The 21183-nt window shown below is 55.1% G+C and overlaps 1 protein-coding gene and 1 long non-coding RNA gene across 3 annotated transcripts in view; one reads left to right on the top strand and one right to left on the bottom strand.

Annotated features, from left to right (window-relative positions):
* The first annotated feature begins 3033 nt into the window (after nt 1-3033).
* PKDCC (protein kinase domain containing, cytoplasmic) lies at nt 3034-12623 on the top strand. The gene is made up of 7 exons (XM_045809006.2): nt 3034-3854; nt 7642-7764; nt 8399-8670; nt 9316-9395; nt 9631-9738; nt 11333-11506; nt 11732-12623. Exons 1-7 carry the CDS (start codon nt 3216-3218, stop codon nt 11815-11817), a joined length of 1482 nt encoding a protein of 493 aa, XP_045664962.1. The 5' UTR covers nt 3034-3215; the 3' UTR covers nt 11818-12623.
* Nucleotides 12624-14330: 1707 nt separating this feature from the next.
* Nucleotides 14331-21183, bottom strand: part of LOC123799797 (uncharacterized) — a 32590-nt gene continuing 25737 nt past the window's right edge. The window contains exons 3-5 of one of the 2 annotated variants that reach the window (XR_006781702.2): nt 17628-17846; nt 16934-17082; nt 14331-14520 (exon numbers count right to left, since the gene is read on the bottom strand). This is a non-coding gene — a long non-coding RNA (uncharacterized LOC123799797). Of the gene's footprint in view, nt 14521-16933; nt 17847-21183 lie in introns of both variants that reach the window. The other variant, XR_006781701.2, reaches the window with a different exon arrangement.

Genomic DNA, 21183 nt, shown 5'->3' with positions numbered 1-21183 from the left:
TAAAAGGAGACAATCGAGAGGGCTGCTGAGAGGTTGGTATCACAGTCCTGGCAGCCCAGGACCACCTGACAAAACAGGCAGACAGGAGGTATCTACAAGACATTTCCAGAGAAATCTAACATTTTGGAGTCTGAACCATGTGCCTCCTTCCCAAGGATTGCTATCCAAGTTAGCCTTTGGGTTGGGTAGGGGTGTGACAGGCAGAGGGAGAAGCAGGAAAATGTGGTGTGTCTGCAGCACTGAGCCTTCACGCTAGCAGACACTCTGGTCTGAGGGCGGCTGTGGCCCTGAGTGACAGCTGGAGGAAGGCTCTCTTGTGAAGATGGCATTCAGGGCTCAGAGCTGGACACTGGCCTGAGGAGGCGGCTGGCCCTGCCAGTCTCCAGGACAGGGCGGGTGGGCAGACTACAGACCCGAGCTGGAAGTGGAAGCGATGTTTTGTGTCTTTTTCAATTCTTTGAAATGATGATTCTTCTCCCTGGGTGGCAAAAAAGGAGAAAAAAAAAAAAAGCAAACAAGCAGAATTTGGTTAAGAACTCAAGAACTGCCAATTCAGAAACTCTAATCTGTCCAAAAGTGCAATCCCTTTTTTTCAGAGGCCAAAAACCTATTTCCATCAAAGATTGTATATGTCTGTGTGTCTGAGAGCTGGCGGGGGAGACAGAGTGGGTGTGAGGAGAGAGCTGAAATGCCTTTGTTCCTGTGTGTGAAGCTACCGCTCCGTGGGCTTATACGTGCGCATTGTATGTGCATTTGTGCCTGTTTCTCAGGCCCTGTGTGCACTGAACTATCAAACCATAATAGAAACACTGAAGCTTGGCAAAGATATCACAGGAATAATTATCTAATTTCAGAACATGTTATTATAATACCTCCTTGATGTGTAACAAACTTAACATGGTCGTGCTGTACCCACCAACTCTAAGTTAGAGACTCACAATGCCGAATCCTATCTCAGGGGGCTTCTCAAGACCGTAGAGCAGAGCAGGCCCCAGAGAAAGTTCTTTAAGGAATATCCACCCCCGCATCCCCCATACCCCACTCCATGGCTTCCTCCTGGATGCAGAGGTTTGGCTGGCGAGGTATGAGGAGATTGCTGGAAAAGGGGCAGAGCCTATCTTGAGTGGCAACTCTGTCCCTCCCAGAATCCCCAGTCCTCCCCAGTAGAGGAGCCCCTGGAACTGGGAAGAGAACAGCCATCTTGGGGTCACCGAGGCAGATAGGCTTTCCCTGACTCAGCAGTGGGCCGGGGGGCCTCAGGATCTGCAAGCCTCCCTCCTTCCCCAGGGGCTGGGTTGGATTGAGGCTGTGTGAGGAGAATGTTTGCTGTTTGCTGCTGCTCCCTGTTGACTTTAGCCAGTAGCTCTGTTTACAAACCCAGGTTGGTTTTCCCAGCACAGTTAATTAGAACAAAGACATCTGGTGTGAGGGCTGGGGAGGGCATCTGCTCAGAGCATTCCCCCCTCACCCAGCCCAGGGCAGCGCGGCTGAACAGGACCAGACCAAACCCACCAAACCCAAGGTTCTCAGGAGAACCGTGGCTTTTCTTATTCTGCCTTTCCCATGCTTGCTCAGTTAGACTGGGCCCCAACGCTCCAGTCTTAGGGGACCCCAAGAGTCAGGGATGGGTGCCCCTACCGCAGTGGAATAGCAGGCTGGAGATCAAAGTCCCAGTCCTCTCCTCTGCCCTTCCATGTCCAAAAGAATCAGGCAGAGATTCCTGTCCCCTCTCTCATCACGGTGACTCTGCATTCTGTAGGAATGCCAGAACTTTTCAGCTCCCTGGAGGAAAATCTTCCCTCCCTGACACCCCCTCAGAGAGGTGTCCTTCTGACACCTCCCTGACTCCTCTCCTGCCAATCTCTGACACTGCGGGGAGGAAAGAGATTAACCAATCCAGAACCAGAGGGAGGCAGGAAGGTGCCCAGGAAGGTGAGAGGTTCTGGGTGGACAGTTCCAGGGCTGTGGGGAAGTGGAGGGCTGGGATGGGGAGGGGCAGCGGCTTATCTCTCCCAGGAGGGGGGAGCTCACTGCAAACAGCTAATGCACTGGCGTGTGAAAGCCCCTCAATTAGCACTAATGATGCAATCAGGGAGGGAGGAGGAGGGACCAGAAGTTCTGGCGGAGTCAGCACCAACTTACACACAGGGTGCACACTCCCTTCGGCTGACACAGTGGCCCCTTCAAACACACCAATGCACACACTCCACAGACAGCCTGGACCACGCACGTCCGTGGGTACACATGCACTCTTTGCACAAACTACTAGTATGCATATGGTTCGCGATCCGCTGCTGACTGCGGGGACCCGGGGGAGAAGAGTTCCGATCTGGGGCTTCAGGGCCAAGGAAAATGAGAAACCAGAAAGACTTGGTGGTTGAGGTTGAATAGGGCATCTTCGATTATTCCTCTGATCCCAGAGTTGCCCACCCACGCAGACTCGCAGGTGCCGGCCTCCCTACGTCCACCTCCCCACACCACCCCCACCCCTTCGCGCCGGGATCCGGGACTGGGCGAGGAACCTCTATCCCCAGCCCGACCGGAGGGAGGCCCTGGGTCCCGGGAGGGAGCTCTGAGATCACACGGACCCCCAGCACCCCGGAGTCAGCTGCTCTTCCCCTCCGGAGCCCGTTACCCGCCGGCTTCACCCCTTTATCTTCTCCCCCACCCCGCCCGGCCGGCTCCGTTATCCGCCTCCTAGTCCCGTTATCCGGCAGCACCGGCCCCGCTATCCGCCCTCGCGCCGGGCCCGGAGCTCCCGCGCGTCGCGGGGTCGCCGCCGCCCCCTCCCCTTCTCGCGGCGGAGCTCGGGGGCCCGCTGGCTGGGCAGGGCCAGAGCCGCCTCCGCGCCGCTTCCCAGGCCCGGACGGCCGCGGGAGGAGGTCCCGCTGTCAGTCAGCGGGGAAGGCCGGGCTGGGCGGCCGGAGGGGGCGGCGCCGAGGACGGGCTCGGGCCGGGAGCTGGGAGGCGGAGGCGGAGGGGGCGGGGGCGGGGGCGGCTCCGGGCCTTATAAGCGGCGGGGGCAGGGCGGGAGGGAGGCAAGTGTCAGGCCGATGTGCGGCCCGTGAGGGGCCGGGGTCGGGGCCGCCGGGGCCATGCGCTCGGACTGGGCAGGGGACCGGAGGGGCGCAGAGCGGAGCCGCCTCGGAGCCTGAGCCTCCCGGGGCCGGGGCCGGGGAGCCGCGCGGGGCCGGCCGGCTGGGGGGAGGGGAGCGATGCGGCGCCGGCGGGCGGCGGTAGCCGCGGGTTTCTGCGCCTCCTTCCTGCTGGGCTCCGTCCTCAACGTGCTCTTCGCACCGGGGTCGGAGCCTCCGCGGCCAGGCCAGTCCCCCGGGCCCTCGCCAGCCCCGGGCCCGGGCCGTCGCGGGGGCCGCGGGGAACTAGCCCGGCAGATCCGAGCGCGCTACGAGGAGGTGCAGCGCTATTCCCGCGGGGGCCCCGGGCCCGGGGCCGGCCGACCGGAGCGGCGGCGCCTGATGGACCTGGCTCCGGGCGGGCCGGGCCTGCAACGTCCCCGGCCCCCGCGGGCCCGGCCCCTGCCCGACGGCGCCCCGAGCTGGCCCCCGGCTCCCGGCCCGGGCTCCCCCGGCTCGGGCCCGCGCCTGGGCTGCGCCGCGCTCCGCAACGTGTCCGGCGCACAGTACGTGGGCTCAGGCTACACCAAGGCCGTGTACCGGGTCCGCCTGCCCGGCGGCGCCGCGGTGGCGCTCAAGGCGGTGGACTTCAGCGGCCACGATCTGGGCAGCTGCGTGCGCGAGTTCGGGGCGCGGAGGGGCTGCTACCGGCTGGCGGCCCACAAGCTGCTCAAGGAGATGGTGCTGCTGGAGCGGCTGCGGCACCCCAACGTGCTGCAGGTACGACGGTGGGGGTGAGGGGGTGTGGGTGCTGGCTGGACGTGCCCAGGCCCGGTAACTCTAACTGGGAGAGAACCCTCGGTCATATAGATAAAGAAACGGAGTCCCAGTGACTGTGCCCAGGTTAACCTAGGGGCAGAACCCCGACCGTGGCCCCTTCCCACTACACTACCCTGCCCCTCACTCCTGAATGAGCGTCTCTTTACGGAGGGACTCCTGGATCTCTCAGCTTCCACCCCATATCCTCTGAAGACAGAGGCCAGGACGGAGGGTCCCAAAACTCGAGGTAGGGGTGCGAATCTGTTAGGACTAAGGACCCTGCTTCTGGCTGGAGCTCCAGTGCTGAGCACGAGGGAAATGACCCTAAGCCAAGACACAGAGGTCATCCCTGAGTCAGGAATCCAACTGCAGTGGTAGGGCCCCCTTTCTTGATGGAATCTGAACCCCACTTCTCTCAACTTCCAGTATCTTCTATGGCTTTGAAGATGGGATGGGACAGCAACGGGGTTGGGAAGGGCTAGAAAGAGACCCCGTATCAGGCTTGATTCCCAGAGAATATCCCCACCCCCTACCCCACCCCCTACCCCACCCAGAATCCACTGGAAGGACTGGAGGGAATTGGGTAGTAGGCCAGAAAATGCACAGCCCTTCCCAGAAGTGACCCTGCCATTCTCCAGGCTTTAAAGACAGCCCTTGGATCATTGAGGAAACCTTAGGCTCTTAGCTCAGTGCTCAGGGGACAGGCTACGGGCCTGAGGGTCTCAGTGTCACATTATCAGAGCCGATGTGGTCAGTGGCTGGAATACTGAAAAGGCCAGGTGCCCAGGTTCCTACTAAATGGCATTCTGTCTCTCCTGTTCACTGGGGGGCAGAGGGGAGAGATGAGACCCCACCTTGTCCCCTCCAGGCTAGACTAAGAGAGTGGGCCTCTCACAGCCCCAGCACTGCCCTAACACACCCACTTCCTCCTCTCCCCCAGCTCTCTGTCCTTGAGTCGGCCCTAGGATTAGACAAACTCTTCCCTTTGCACATGTCTGAGCAGACTGAGAGGGGAATCCCTGACTGGTGTTGGCCCACTGAACAGAGGGTGTGTGCAGACTCCCCAGCAAAGGAACCTTGCCCATACCTTCCACCACCTAGCCCACTCAAATTAACCTTTCTACACCCGGCAGAACGGACCAGAAATCTAGGAGTTCCTCCCTCCTTTTGTAAGGATTGAGATAGACCCCAGGCTTGGGTGGGCATTGCAGAACAAGAGAGAGAGGCCAGAGAGCAATTTATATTCCTGCTGCTCCAGGTCTCTCTAGGCTCCCCCAACCCTGGTCAGACACTTGTGACCAGGTCCTAAGCCCTGAGCTGGTGGCCAGAGGTCAGGCAGAGCCAACAGTTGTGGGTGGCTATGCCTGGCTGCACAGCTGACACTGTGCCTGGAGCTTCGGGAGTGAGCGACTGGTTACGTGGCCCTTCTAACTGGGAGGATCTTGTTCTCTTCGCTTCCCAGGGGTTCTTGGGAACTTTTTGCAACCCTGGGGTGTCTGCCAGATTCTGAGGCAGTGGAGAAGCAGGACATTTAGTGTTAGTTAATTGACTCAAGAGCCCCCCCCCCCAACCTTAGGATAGGTTTGAGGTTTTGATGTGCTCTCCTGTCTCTTAAGGAATTTCTCCCCCCTTCCCTCACCCCACCCAAGCTGCCTGACCAGCATCTAGTTAACTGCCCCCACGCATCTCACAGAATGGTCCTCCACTTTAATGTCAGGCCCCTGCCCGATTCTGAAAGCGCCCCCAAAATACATTTATATTACACAGGTAATACATATATATTACAGCTGAATAGTTTTCACCCATTCCCTTACTAGACCAAGACTGAGTCTGTCTGAGGTCTGCTGTGTGACTCTTACAGGGTCAGAGACGGGGGGGGGGGGGGGGGGGCAGTTGCCCTAGGGCACAAGTGTTATAAGGTGGGGAGGGTCCCAGTCCTTTCCACCTGGGGAAAGGTAAAAAGCTACCATTAGCAAGAAGAAAGGGCCCCTGAGTGTGAGTTTAGGAACTGTTTGGGGGTGATTTCCCCCATGTATCTCCTGACGGCCAGCCAGGGTCCCTCTGGCCTCTTCTGCAGGGCCAGCTCTGCTGCCACGGAAGCCCGCTGTGGGGCTTGCTCAGAGGCTGCAGTGAGGGTGTGCGGGGAACTAGAAATAATGTTCTAATACCTCTTACTCATTTAAAATTTCAAAACCATTTGACTGCTGAACCGGGGAGGAGCCAAAGAATGTTTCTTAGAGTTCTGGCTCCCCCAGGCCCGCCAAGGCCCCGTCCCCATCTCTGGCAGTCCCAAAGTTGGCTCTGTGGGTTCTAATAGGAAAGGCCCAGGTAGTATGTCCCACCGTGCACCTCCCAGCACTTTCTCTGATCTCTGGGGACTGCATGGGCGAGATCTCTCTATCCTCCTTCCGTCACCCCCCCACACACACACACCTCACGTGATAGATGCCTCTATAGCCCAGGGTCAAAGGGCAAAAGGGTCTTCCCTCCCCCCCACCTCCACATTTCCAGGATCTCAGGCCTCAGCTGGGGCCCCAGGCCTACTTGGGCCCAGATTCTGGCCCTGCTAGAGTATATTTCTTCTCCCAAACAAACAAAAGATGCGACTGAAATGCTCAGCCTCACGCTTCCTGGGGGGGTTAATGGTGTCTTTTTATTTTTTCCTGAGGGGTGTTGATTAATACCTCGTTAACAGCGCATTTAACGACCTCCGGGTGTTTAATAACCTTCAGAAGTTTCCCACAAAGGCCCAGACTCTGGGCAAGAAAATGAGAACCAGGCCCCAGGGCTGCTCCCCTTACCTTCCCCCCACCCCACTGGGGCCTGGGGCCTCCCTGGGCTGATGCGAGTGGGGGGAGCAGAGAAAGAGGGAAGAAGAGGGTGCCTGGGACTGTCCCCTGATCCCCCAGTTCGCAGCCCTAGTAATCTAATGGCGGCCCTGAGCCGTGCCTTCTCTCATGCCAGCAGGACTGGGTCAGCTGGCTCTAGGAAGGGGGGGCTGAAAGGGCACTCCTGGGACGGAAAAGGGCATGTGAGGGCCTGGAGTGGATCTGGGAGGGATGTGAATAATGGTAAGAAGGGTGACAGTATGCAGGGACATCTAGCCTGTGGGCTTGGCTCCCCTCTGTGCCGCAACCCCCCCCACCCTTGCCCCCACATTGTGCAGCTCTCCCCTCTCCCTACTGTGGCCTGGACAACTCGGCCTTTGTGTTCCTACCCCACAGGGTGCTGGCTGGTTTGAGCAGCCTCTGATCCTGGCTGATGGGCAGTGTGGTGGGAGAGGCTAGAGGAAGCAGGGCTCTCTCTCTGGATGCTGGTTTAGGTGTTAATGACAAAGTCAGGCTGTGCTTCCCAGAAGTCCCCGACTAGCTGGGCTGTACCGAGATTAATTGGAGATTAATAATAGTACCTCCTATGTCTGTATAAGGTTTTTGTAAGAGTCCAGTTATGCATGTAGAAAATTTAGCACTGTGCCTGGTACATGGCACGTGGTGTCCAGACCTGCCCATTTACCTGAGTGGCAGGAGGTAAGAGGCTGATGTCCTCAGCAGGAGCCCTGGCTGCAGGGACAGAGGGCAGGCTTCCCCGGGCAGTGCTGCTGTTCTCTTCTGGCCTGAGCCGAAGCAACAGCCGAGGGATGGGGGTGGGAGGCGGGTAGTGCAGAGGGCGGGGGGCCTCTGACAGCCCAGCCTTTCCCTGCCCCCACCCCGACCCTGTGACCTAATGACCTGCCCTGGGCCTCCGCCAGCTCTATGGCTACTGCTACCAGGACAGCGAGGACATCCCGGACACCCTGACCACCATCACAGAGCTGGGTGCCCCTGTGGAGATGATCCAGCTGCTGCAGACTTCCTGGGAGGACCGATTCCGGGTGAGCAGGGAGGAGGGCCCAGTGAGCAGGGAGGAGGGCTGGGCTCCTTGCTGGGATCGGTTTCCCTTAGAAGGCCAACCCTCCAGAGCAGCTTGGACTTCTCCTCAGTCAGAAAAAGGAAGGAAAGATGGAGCAAAGCTGACTCGGCTGTCAGCCAAAGGGTTAAAAAAGGAAGCAAGCCATAGAGAATCCTGACGTTTTAAAAGTGCTCCTGCTTGTCTTACACACACACACACACACACACACACACACTCAAAGCCTGGCTGCAAGAGGGCCAGTGTCCAAGGACTAGAACAGACCTTCAGGTCATCTTGGCCCTCCCTCTATCTCCGTGCACTGGACTAAAACCACACTCGAGGTGCAGCTTCAGGGAGGAGACCCGGTGTCCCCAGACTTCCTTCCGTGTTGCCTATTTCCCACCGACTCCTGTTACTTTCAGGGTCAGGCCAGCCCAGGGTTCATAGAAAATCCCTGGCTTGCTCTGTCAGGCCGCTGGCCCTCAGCCCTTAATAAGCACTGGGGCCTTTAAGAGAAAAGCCAGCCCCCTCCCCCGCCCCAAAGGGGTGAGCCCTGGAGCCCCCCAGGCCCCCTCCCAGGAGAGAAGCCTGTGAGCAGCCTTGTGTCCACCCCTCAGATCTGCCTGAGCCTGGGCCGGCTCCTTCACCACCTGGCCCACTCCCCACTGGGCTCGGTCACTCTGCTGGACTTCCGCCCCCGACAGTTTGTGCTGGTGGATGGGGAGCTGAAGGTGACAGATCTGGACGACGCTCGCGTGGAGGAGACGCCGTGTGCCAGCAGCGCAGACTGCATCCTGGAGTTTCCAGCCAGGAACTTCACCTTGCCCTGCTCGGCCCAGGGCTGGTGTGAGGGCATGAATGAGAAGCGCAACCTCTACAATGCCTACAGGTGGCCTCCACCCCCCACTCAGGAAGGCCAGGGAGGGGGAGTGGGCCCGGGAGGGCATGGCGAGGGGGGAGCCAACATGGGGTCCAGGAGGCCGGCCGGGGTGGGGAGACTCTGCCTTGACCAATGGAATAGCAGGGGTGGGGAAAGTCTTCCACCCACGCAAGAAGGGAACATTCAGGCTCCTGACGATGAGGCTAAAAATAGTCAGCTCCAAGGAGAATCTGGGGTGGAGGGTGGCAGCTGAAGGCTTCTTAAAATAGTGTCAGATTCAGAGCCTAGGGCTGGTGGGACTGGCACTACCCCTTCCTCCCCTGGCCCTTCACCTCTGGAAGCTCCTCACTGGGCCCCAGCTATGGGGCTGTTCTGACAGTGATCAGCTCAGGGGATACGGTGCCACTGGGTGGTGGGGAAGTCCTGGGGGTGGATGGGGAAACAGACCTCAGATTGCCGTGTGGTGTAAAGTTAAGGTGCGGCCATAGCATGTGCCCTGATCCCTACCCTGAGTACACTCTGGGGTTATGCCTAGGTGGTAGGCCTGAGGGCTCAGGCTCCCTCGCCAGATTAGGGTTCTGTCCCAAGTTGGGGCAGAGGAAGGAGGTGTCCCCATGGCCGGACCACTGAGCCCCTGGTTTCTCTCTGCCCCAGGTTCTTCTTCACATACCTCCTGCCCCACAGCGCCCCACCCCCACTACGGCCTCTGCTGGACAGCATTGTCAACGCCACGGGTGAGCTCTCCAGGCCCTGTCTGCTCCCCAGCACCCTCCCCCAGCAGGCATGGGGACGAGAATGACCCCGGACAGCATCATTTCCCAAAGTGCCATTCTGTGGCAAACCCCCTTCCCAGTCCACTGGTCATCTGGGCCCAGGTTCCAGAGGGAGAGAGGGAAAGGCAGCGGGCTGCCGACCTCGGGCAGGAGTAGGAGCCTGGGCTCGGTCTCACAGCCACACTGCGCTCCACAGGAGAGCTCAGCTGGGGAGTGGATGAGACCCTGGCGCAGCTGGAGAGAGTGCTGCACCTGTTCCGGAGCGGGCAGTATCTGCAGAACAGCACGGCAGACAGCAGAGCCGGTGAGTGGCTCCTGCGGGGCTCCAGGGGCTGGGGCGGGGGGCAGGTGGGAGCCTGGGCTCCGTGGCTCATCTTCCTAAGACACACTGGAAGAGACCACTGATGTTTAGCCTTTCTTTGGAGGTCTTCTCTCTGGCTGAGCCAGAAGGACTATAATTCTGCCTTGACCTCAGGGCTGGGGTGGGCTGGGGGGCACCGACACCCCTTCTCTGGATGGCTCCAGACCCCACTGTGTATTGACTGTAAGACTTTGAGCAGCTTCCCTCCACCCCGAGCCTCCCTTTTCTCTCCTGTGAATTGGGTTTAATATTTCCTGCCTCACAAAATGCTTATGGGGACTCAATGCCAGGCGAAGTGTGTGCGGGCAGTTAATTGGTTCCTGTTAGCACAGCCGGAACACAGTATCTGTGTTGGCTTCTCTTTCCTTCCTCTGCCCTTCTGGGGCTAGGAGGGAGGCTAGAGGTGGCCGCAGCTCCACACCCAGACCAGTCAAGATGCCCAAGGGCAGGGGGAGAATTCCAGCCACTGCTGTCTCCCTCTGTGGAGGCCCTGGGGTTTATCATGGTTGGCAGGGGGGCCAGGAGTGGGCAGCCTCTGTATTCAAGGAGCTCTGGCCAGTCTTAGGGGTGGGGGAGCCCTCGTTAGCCCTGTAAATAAAGTTTAACGAGGTGAACAATGGCTGGCTCTGTCCCTGAGGACGCCGTTTATGGGGCCGTAAATCACAGCCAGTCCTGGACTTTGGTCTAGTCCCTGGTAGAAGAAGGAGGCAGGAGGGCGGGGTGCCGGAGGCCCAGGGCTTCTGCATTATCAGGCCGGAGCTGGCGCTCCCCGGGCAGCAGGGAGGACTCAGGTGAACAGCAGCAGAGCAGCTTCCTGACTGACAACCAGCCGCGCCTCTGGGGGCCCTTTCTGTGTAATGGGGAGATTTTTCCTCCAGCCTCCTCCCCCAAACACCCAAGCTGTGGATTCCCCAAATGGTCATTTTTGTGTTTCACATTCATTTGTGTCCCTCTTAACTTCAGAAATTCCCAGCTGCCCCCTCCCTGAGGAGCTTGCCTCTTCTCTCTCCCCAAGGCCAGAAGGAAGGGGGACCCAGGGGTGCTCTAAACTCTCGCTGCTCAAAGTGTGGTCCTCAGGCCAGCAGCACCAGGAGCTGGTTAGAAATGCCCACCCCCACCCCGACGCCCCACGCTGGACCCCCTAAGTTGGGATCTGCATCTTAGCAAGAGTCCCTGGAGATTCACAGGCACACTGAAGTTTGAGAGGCCCGGCTTCCAGTGTCGCAAATGTCCCGCCTCAGGCTCTGCGTGTGTGTTTAGCCTACGATGCGCCCGCTGTCAGGTGCTCCCCGAACCCACTGTTCACCCTTATATTTGGGAGCTGTGGGTCTCCCCAAAACCGAATCTGAGCTTTGCCTTTCCTGGGTGGTCAGCCCAGTTCCACAGTGGTAGCTCCCTCCATTTCCATTGAAGGGTGGCTGGGCTCGCTTTCAGCTTTCAGTTAGGAAAGGAGTCTTAGCCCTTTCCAGGAAGCGGCCCTGGCCCCCAGGCCTAGAAACACAGAATTGTCATTCGAGCTCCATCCCCAAACCCACAGAGTACCAGCGCCTCCCAGACAGCACAATCCCCCAGGAAGACTATCGCTGCTGGCCCTCGTACCACCACGGGAGCTGCCTCCTCTCGGTGTTCAACCTGGCAGAGGCCGTGGACGTCTGCGAGAGCCATGCCCAGTGCCAGGCCTTTGTGGTCACCAACCAGACCACCTGGACAGGTGAGCCTATGGGAAGGGAAAGGACGTCCTGAGGGAGGTGACTGGCATTCCCTGGAAGAGACTGACAGGTAGTCGTCCCCCGTCAGAAGCTAGTTTTGGTGAGAAGACGAGAAGGCCGAGATGATGAGAGACAAGTCTACGTGTCCTCTAGGCAGTCCCATCGGGGAGAGGGGCCCGGCCTCCAGGGAGAGAAACCGTCCTGTTACCTCTCACCTCTGCCTCCAGGTCGGCAGCTGGTATTTTTCAAGACAGGATGGAGCCACGTGGTCCCTGATCCCAACAAGACGACATATGTGAGGGCCTCGGGCTGACCTCTCTGAGGGCTCAGCTGACAGTGGACCAGCCCTGCCCGCTGGGCTCGCCTGTGGAGGGAGGGCGTGACTTGCACTAGCAACACTGCATGTCACCTGCAAAGCCCTGCAGACGAGGCTGACATCCCAGACAGTGAGGTGACCAGGACAACGTGCAATAATGCCAAATGTTAAAATGTGAGTTTACCGGTCTAGGTATGGGACTGCTGGCCCCAGGGCCAGGAATCACGGGGGGTGGGAAGGGCTGACGGCCTCCCCAGCCCTCTGGGCGGCCAGCGAGGCTCAGGCTGGTATCCCCACTGGGGGCTCTGCCCCTCGCTGGGACAATTCTGTGGGCAGCCCCATCACTGTGTTCGTAGTGTGAGAATGTCGCCCCAGCCCCTGCCGCTGCTACTGCTGCGTGTCACGGTCTGGTGGAGGCTGCGTGGGGACAATCGGTCACGGAGCAGTGTTCTCTCAACTGAGCTCTGGACAGAAGACTTGACGGGGATGCTCTGGGATATGGGGGATTCTGTACCTGGGGAGGCCGCCTCCGGCCACCCAACTGGGGGCCCCCACAGGCCAGCGCAGAGGCAGGGACAGAGGAGCACACAAGGTATGAGCCAAGACATGGGGTCAAGGAGCAGGTTGCAGTTTGAGCCAGGACCTGGGGTGGGGGTGGGGCCGGGGCCTTTCTGCCTCATTTGCTTTCAGTGAAAGCCGCAAAGCAGCCAAAACCAGCCTCTTCCCCCTCCTGGAGTTTGTATATCCAGAAGCTTTTGTACTTCTTGTTCATTAAAATGTTTATTTTTGTAAAAAAAAAAAAAGTCAATCAATTAATAAATGACGTTTCACCGCAAGGACTCTTCCCAAGCCACGAGTGTCTTGGGCTGACTTGTCCTCAGTTAACGTCTTTGGTGTTTGGTTGGGGAAGTGAGGGCAGGAGGTCATGGGGGATGACCTTTGGAGGAGTGAAATCTCCGTGGCAAACACTGAAGTTGGCAAAATGTGTTTTCAGGCCCTCCTCCCACAGCACCCACCTGCCTCCATGACCCTCCACATCCGTGTCCGGAGAAAGATAGGAGGGACTTCTTTCCCTAGGGACGTTCACCCTTTAACACAACACCAGCTTCTTATATACAGAGCTTCGCCCCAAACAACTGGTGTCCCAACGGTGGGATGTCAGCCACATTGGGGGGGAGGGGAGAGCTGTAGTCAGGTCAGCTGTGTCCTGTATGGGGTGGGGCTGGTCATCACCACCACTGCCCACCACAAGCTAATGGGCAATTTGTTTTCCTGAGCCTTTCTCTGAGCATGAAATATATGGAAAGTGGAGAGAAAGGAAGGCCCATAGAAAGACCAGCCCCCTCTACCTGGGCCTTAGGAGGGAGGGTCCAGCAAGAGAAGACCCAAGAATGTGGAAGCCCAGAGGGACAATGAGGACCTAAGGGTTCAAGATCAATCTTGTGGTGGTTGTTAAGTTCTCATGTCCAAGATATCCCTGTGGTTCTAAGGGACTGAGGAGGCAATCTTAGTTCTGGAATCCTAATCATGGATGCTGCTCAGACCCTCAGGGTCGCATCTCACCACCACCACGCCTGGCCCACACGTGCCACCTCTCGCCTTTAGCTACCTGGACTTGGTGATTATGGGGAGGGTGAGAACCACCACAGCAGCCCACACCATGACTCAACGAAGTCAGATTCCAGCCGTGCTCACCCCCCTCGGGCTCCAGCCTTCCACGGAGCACCTCTGCTTTCTTCACCACCACACGCCTTTCCTCACGTGCTACAACACAGGGAACCCACCCCATGCTGTCCGGTGTTAGATTTCCACTGCCCTCTGTTATTCTCCAGCTGCCGACCAGCACATGGGGTTCGAGGACAGGAAGACCCCCATCACTACCCTGAGACCGAGGAGGTGTCATGGGACTGGGGCAGGGAAGTCTGCAGGGTCTGTTCAGCCCAGAGGGAAACAAAGACCCTGATTCCAGTCAGCAGACAGGCCCATAGGTCCCAGGAAGTGTGTGGCTCAGCGAGGAAAGAGCAGGCTGAAGATGAACCCAGAACTGCCTTCTAGGATCTTGACGTTTCTAGAAGTGGCCTAAGGAGAGGGGCAGACTGTGGCCTCAGCAAGGTACAATTATCATTCCAATTTTATGGACCTGAAAACTGAAGCCTAGGTGACAGCTGCTAAGGGATTTAGTAAGCATTCAAATCCCACCCTAACTTCCAAGCCTGTCCCAGAGGGGAGAATTGCAGCAAGAGCAATCTAAGTGAGACTTAGGGAGCGCTTGCTTACTTGGAGTGGGTGACAAACTAAAATGGAGGTCCGGGGCGCCTGGGTGGCTCAGTCGGTTAAGCATCTGCCTGCAGCTCAGGTCATGATCCTAGTGTCCTGGGATCGAGCCCTGCATCAGGCTCCCTGAGCCTGCTTCTCCCTCTCCCTCTGCTTGCCGCTCCCCCTGCTTGTGCTCTCTTTCTCTCTCTGTCAAATAAATAAATAAAATATTAATTAATTAATTAAAAGGGAGCTCCAGAGCACATTAAACTTTTTTAGAAAGACTCAGGAACAGGCAGTTGAGGGGATGGTCGATTGCTTCTTCTTCAGCGAGTGAGCCTTGCCTCAGCACCTCGATGTCTGGGGGCAAAAGTGGCCAGTCTCAGTCTTGCAGAGTAGCGAGAAGGGCATTCACAACTGGGAATGGAGAGGTGACAGAGTGCCCTGAAAGGAAGGGGACAGTGAGTAAAAAGCCAGAGGCAAAATCATCCCTCCCCCCAGATGGCCGTTTACCATGTAGCCACCTGTCTCCCTGGAAAACGTTCAGTTCCTGGGTACATCTCGTCCCCTTCCTGCGGAAGCCAGAACCACACCCCCTTTCCCTAAAGTCTATGTTCTTTCCGCTCCGCTGCGCAGCCAGTGATACCCGGGGCCTCGTGCATGGGAGAAAGACGTTCACCCCACTGAAGCTTCAGGTGACAGTCCCAGAGGAGGGAAGCCAGAGGTGGGTCCTTTCCAGGGCTGGGGAAGTAGGAAGCAGCATGGGAGGGGTCACATTGCCACTGGTCCCCCCAAGAGGCTTTGGTGGAATTTTGGGCAGTCCTGCGTTTTGCTCTCTGTGTCATCTGGGCTGTGACAACTCCCCAAGCCTCCATCTCCTCATCTGCAAATTTCAGATAAATAATATCTGCTTCACAGGAGTGTTACAGGGACCGAATGAAATTATGTAAGTAAAAGTCTTGGCCAGTGTCAGCATACAGTTTAGGAAATACTGATTCATCTGTCGTTGCTATGAGTGAGCTGAGCCTCCAAGTTCACCTGTGACCTGGTCTGGAAGACCAGGCCCCACCTCCAGCACCCCCGACAGGGAGCTCTCCGGGTCAGTGCCCTGGGAGTTGAGTGTGTGGCAGACAGGAGGAAGAGGATTAACATGAAAGCAGAAAATGGGATTAGGAGGCCTCAGGATAATGTGCCCACCCGCCCGCCATCCATGACAACGGCTTCTTGCTTTCACTCTCTGGCTTCTGGAGCCCAAAGCATGTAAAGCTTGGTTGCCCCCTGCTCCCAGGGGCAGAGCCAGCAAAAGACTTGGTAGACCCGGAACACGAGACTACTCAGTCAGCTAGGAAGAGGGCCAGGCTGCCTTTATGTGCACTTTCTCATTTAATCCCCATGGCAGCTCTGAAACGGGGAATGGTCTAGAAGGTGAAGAGCCAGGATGTTAGCCTCTGAGATCCTGTGTTCCTTCCCCTGTCCCCACTGTCACACGTGGGAGCACAGAGTCCCCCGGAACCCAGATCAGGGATGTCTCAGACCTGCACTTCCCTTGGGAAGGATTCCTAGACCCACACCTGCCTTTGATAGAAAGCCCAAAAGGCAATTTAAGGAGTCCAGATCTGCCTCTCTAGCTCACCCCGTAAGGGTGAGGATGTCCCCACAGAGTCGACCTTTTTTAAGGACACACGCCTTCGATGTCTATCCTGCAGGACTTTTATGTCTCCTGGTAACTTTCTTGTGAATCCAGGCCAACACTACACCATCAGGTGGAGAAAGTGCTACTAAGCCCCAACTATGGGAATGATTTCTTAAAATTTCTTAAAATTACCTCTCAACTTCTAGAGGATCCCCAATGCCCATGTCCAGGGAGTTCATTCTCTCACCCCACTCCATAAATCAGAACAAGGCCCATCTCAGCCTCCTTTTTGAGGACTGTAATCCCTTGTCCTCCTACCCCATCCTATATGGTCCTTCACCCTCCATCACTCACCTACCCTCTGCTGGCCTCCTACTGGCTCCAGGGTGTTCTCCTGGGGTATAGTGATAAGACCTCCCCCGTCTATCATTCAGGGTCCCAATAGGAATAGGAGAGCACACTGAACATAAGACAGATTTATAAATGTGTAGGTACAGGGGAACCCCAAGGGATAGAGCTGTAACTTGGGGCCAGTAGCAGTAGAACTATTACCAACCCCTCCCAAGGGAAGGAAGTATACTCTGTTACCAGAACCCAGAGAACCTGGAAGGAGTCAAGTGACCAAAGGACACAGCCAGGCAGGGGACCTCACAAGGAGGCAGCCAGATGAATAGGTACGTTCGTGTTACTCTCCTCTCTGCCCCTCCACCCCATCTCCTGTGGAGCTCTCCACTGGTCAAACCCACCTGAAGCCAGAGGGACCTTGACGTGAGGTCTGTAATTGTCAGGGAGTCCTGTACAACAGGAATTCTCATGAGGGCTGTGACAAATCCTGGCTCTTGGGACGTGAAAAAAATCTTAGATATCCCAGTGGCTGGTGGCCCTCCAAAGGTCCATAGCATATGAAAAGATACACAGTATATGGATGCGATTAAAATTTCATGGGGGTGGTACAATTAGCATAAAAGTATCCACAAGAGTACTTGCCACGGGAGGGGGCAGTAATGAAAAATAGGTTAACCAGCACTGGATTATAGAGACCCAAAGCTCTTTCTTGCGCTGTCACTGAGAGCTTCAAATCTGTCACCCTCAAAAGTACAATTTATACTCTTCTCTAAACTGATGTATATATCAATATACATCTATATGTATTCTCTGTGCAATGTATAATAAAAACAAAGTGCAATTTGAATTATTTTTCTCCTAATGCTTTCCTCCACCTACCCTTGCCCATGCTGCCATCAGACCGCTCACAAGTCGCCAGCGTCTCCCTGCAGCTTCCGGCTTTCGGTCGTCATTTCTCCACAGGGAAGAGCTCCGCGTCATTGGCGATCCAGGCAATTTCAACGTACAGCTCCCTCCTCTCTCGAGGGCTCAAGCCACAAAATATTTAAGTGCTAATCATTGCAATGAATACTGAATTATCAGACATGCCCCTGCCTTTCAGGCCCTCACAATGTCACTAGAGATGTCACAAAAACGTCACTAGGTCTGTCACAACCTCTACGAGGTAATAGATGAGCTGTGACGATAGGGCAAGGAAGCTGATTTGCACAGGTGGGTTGGGAAGGCAGAACACCTGACGGTCCCATCTCAAATCGCTAAGGGCCACTTAACCTGGTTAACCGGGACCCTCAGGAGCATCAATTCCCGAACCAGAAGTCCTACCGTTAACAGTTTTCCATCCAGAGAAAGGCTTATCTATTCTTACTCCATATTTCTTATCTCTAAGCCAGTTCGCTATGGCCACCAGACATTCCCCCCATTCCCATGGTGACTCAACAGGCTTTGGTGTGGAGTCTGTCAGAAGCTTCTTAAAAGTGTAAATAGAGTGTGTCTACTCTTTCGCCCTTATCCGTACACTTATTTGGCCCTTCAAAGAGCTCTAGTAGATTAGGGAGGCACGATTTCCCCTCACCAAAGACAGGCTGCCTTTCCACAGGAGGCGGGGTTTGCTCAAGTGCCCCATAATCCTGCTCTGAGAGGTGCTGCGGACTGGCTTGGCGTGGAAACAAAACTTGTGGGCCATTTCCCAGAAGCCCCTCTGGCACCCTTAGGTTCTTGAGCACAGAGGTCAGTCATCAGAAAAGGCTCTCCTTTCGTCCTGTCCTTCCATGAGGTCGATCTTCTTACTTATCTGGGGAAAGACGTGTAGGCAAAATGAAAATAAAATAGAGTGTGCTTGCTTCCCGTGACTCGGAGATTTGAGGCACTCGTAGGCATCTGAACTCATACAGAAGATAGTGGTAAGGTTATCTGTATCGCATTTCATTTTATGACCTATCACCTCGTGTACACCCCTCTTTAGGTTGTTTATAGGATATAGAATACCTTTAAATGCTCTGGTCCTGTTTAGCAATTTTTTTTCTCCCAACAATAAAAAATTTTAAAGGCAGCCATTGTTCTAAGAAATGACTATTGTACTTAAGGCACAAAGATGCTTTAATGGGGAAAGACAGTTTGTCTTGTATCTTGGCCTCCTGTATCTTTTTGAACCAGGCTTTGATGCTCTGTGGAGCTTTCTGACTCCATCGTCGAGCTATGCAGCATTTTGCAGTTATTAAGAGCAAATGAGTTTCTTCTTTAAACACAGACCTCTGCTTAGCACATTTAGTACTATTTGACTTGGGTCTCAAGATAGCGCTGTTCCCGGAATGGACTTCACATGCTGAAATTTTTTTTTTAATTACCCACAATCCTATCATAGATGCTGAAATGAGGTTTTTTTTTCCCTACAGCCTCTCCAGCGATTTGCTGAGATGAAGAGACTTATACAGGGTACTTGTGGGTTAGGAATTTCCAGGTTAACTCTTTAATATGCAAGTTGCTATATGTATAACCCATTCATGCTACTTCTGAAACTATATTCTGAACAAATACTTCAAAATACAAAAAGATCCAAATGCATGTGGATGTTCCTTGAAACATTATTTAGAATAACGAACAATGCGGATTAGAAAGCAATGGGATAAAATATGTAAATTACCGTTTTCAATGAAAAAAGCAGGAGGCACATCCCCCCTACCCCCGCACCCCCGTATGCAACTATGTACAAACGCGTGTGAAAAAAAGACTGGAAGGAATGCACACGACAAAAAATTTTGCAAGGATGACAAAGCAATCAGTATTTTTTTTTAATTTCCAATTTTTTCTTGCATGCTGTGATGTTTGCTTAATAAAAAAATGATTTTAATTAGATAATTGTTTCAAGGGACTAAAGGAATAGCTCAATCTTTTCACCTAATGTAGGACCAAAGATCTCTCTCCCATTTTGTTATATAACCTGCATTTAAATAGGACTTTTGGAAAGTCAGGCCCACTAACTCGCTGATCCATAAAACGTGCTTGATGGCTTAATACTAGAGTTGAAATCACAAATGACTGTAGAAGCCAGCAGGGAGGGAAGGGAGTTGTGCTGCCTAATGTCATTTGGAGAGCTTAGGCCTGAGGGCATAGGTATTTCAAGGGAATATGAGGGGTTTTTTTTCTTTTTTTGGTTTTTTTGGTTTGGGGTGTGCGTGTGTGTGAGTGATTCTCCTGATTTCCGTGTTTTGGCCTCTAATTCAAATTTAACAATGAAGACATTTATGGGCCAACTAGTACATGTCTACAAGCTGGACTCAGCCAGCTGGCAGCCAGTTTGTGACCTCTAGCATAAAAGCCATTTCTGAAGTTACAGCCAACTGCCTGATCTCCGAGCACTCAGGCACCCCAACCCTCGCCGTGTTCTCCCGACCACTCTTCTTCATTTGTTTTAATTTCCAATTTTTTCTTGCCCAGTGAGCCCTACACCACTTCTGGCTGTTTGATGAGGGTGATGAAGGATAGCAGTCCTCAGACCTAGGAAGCCTTGTGAATCTGTCCCTCGTTGGAAGCCTTTCTCTTGCCAGACGGTGAAAGCTGGTGACATTTGTAATATTAATTTGTTTTCCCATCTGTCACTTACACTTCGTGTGCTGGGAGGAGTGGATTTGACACCATTCAAATATGGCCAGTTTCATCCCTGAGCCCCGTCAGAGCTGTCAGATGCTGCCAGCCGGGCCCGGGCTATTTCCAGCTTGTCGATCAGACTTAAGGAGTATATCCGTGTGTCTTCCAACACCTGTTACCAGCTTCATAGGGTTGACCCCAAGACGTAGCCCCCTCTTCCGCTCTATCTCCACTCCCTTTATCTCCCCCATCCCCATCTCTGGTAGCTCCTCTGGCACCACGACTGACTCCTACCTGCTTCCACATCGGCATCAGCTCTTGGTCTCCCATGAAGGGGCCCAAGCAAGCTCCACTTCTGGAAAACGGCCCTTTTCCTACAGTGACCACACTGGTTTGCCACATTATTTGCCCACTCTTCCCAGTTCCTTGGATAGTTGACCCCAAACGTGCAGCAAGGGGCAGCTGACACTTCAGGACTGACCTTTTTTCCCAGTGCCTACAATACCATGGACCATCTGGCCCCACAAGGTCAATGGATGTCCTGAAGAGCTGCCCCAGGAGCCACGGCAAACTGCGCCAGCCGGACCTTCTAGGAGCTTGTGCGTTGATCAACTAACTAACCACCCATCAAGAAACAAATGAATTGAGGCTCCGCAAGTAGCCGGCTTTGGCTTTTACATAGTGAACCACCCCTTCCTTCCCTATTCTGGACCTATTACAGTTACGAACGCCTCCTATTAGGTCTTGGTTTATTTTGAGCATGGCAGATGCTGCCAGATGTTTACTTTCAACGTGAGGAGACTTACACTGTTCTTGTGGTTGAGGGGAAAGAAGGGGGAGCTCAGGGCTGTGGGCAAAGCTGGCAAGCCCCTCCATGGCCCAGCCACCGGGGGCTCCTTCCCTCTTCCCTCCAGATGTGGACCAACCCCCACCCCCGTTTTTGCCAAGTCAGCAGATCCAGACTATTCCAAGCATGGAGGACCCCGCAGGTTCCAGAGCCCAGGCAGCCGCACACATGGCCCACCATGTGGGGTGCACCTGTGTAACTCGGATCGTGCCTGGGCTCCACCAGCCCTCGAGGCACCCTTAGAGTGGGATTCCCGAAACAGCTCCCTCTTTGTCAAAACCAAAAGGCAGAATTTCCTTTTGAATGATTTGGACTATCTGAAAATCACACTTTGGGCAGTTGAGACGATGGTAGGACCCCAAGACTAACCGCAACACCCCACAAAGCCTGATCCATTTTGCAGCTACAACCCTGTTGCTGGATCCCATCAAAGCTTGTGGGGTCCAGTAGGACAGAGGAGATCTTGTGTTTCTAAGGGGAGCCGAAGCTGGTGGCAGAAGCCAGTGCAAATGCAGGTTCTTCCCACAGGGGGCCAAAGTCTTCCAAAGACATGGCAGACAATTACTTACAATCCATACCCTTTGCAGGAAAGTTCCTGATCCTGTGTCACCTTCTGCCACCTTCATCTGGACAAGGAGGGATGGTCAATCCATCTGTCCATCCTCCTCCCTTCTGCTTTCTTGGGCCTTAATAACCT

Source organism: Ursus americanus, chromosome 7 (assembly GCF_024610735.1).
Source record: "Ursus americanus isolate L20-20 chromosome 7, mUrsAme1.1.p, whole genome shotgun sequence".
Lineage (NCBI taxonomy): Eukaryota > Metazoa > Chordata > Mammalia > Carnivora > Ursidae > Ursus > Ursus americanus.
This window is presented reverse-complemented; position numbering and strand designations above follow the sequence as displayed.

Coding starts and splice junctions, on each gene's coding strand:
- PKDCC (XM_045809006.2), top strand. CDS start 3,216: ATGCGGCGCCGGCGGGCGGCGGTAGCCGCGGGTTTCTGCGCCTCCTTC. Junction 8,671..9,315: donor AACCTCTACAATGCCTACAG/GTGGCCTCCACC, acceptor TCTCTGCCCCAG/GTTCTTCTTCACATACCTCC. Junction 11,507..11,731: donor CAACCAGACCACCTGGACAG/GTGAGCCTATGG, acceptor CTCTGCCTCCAG/GTCGGCAGCTGGTATTTTTC.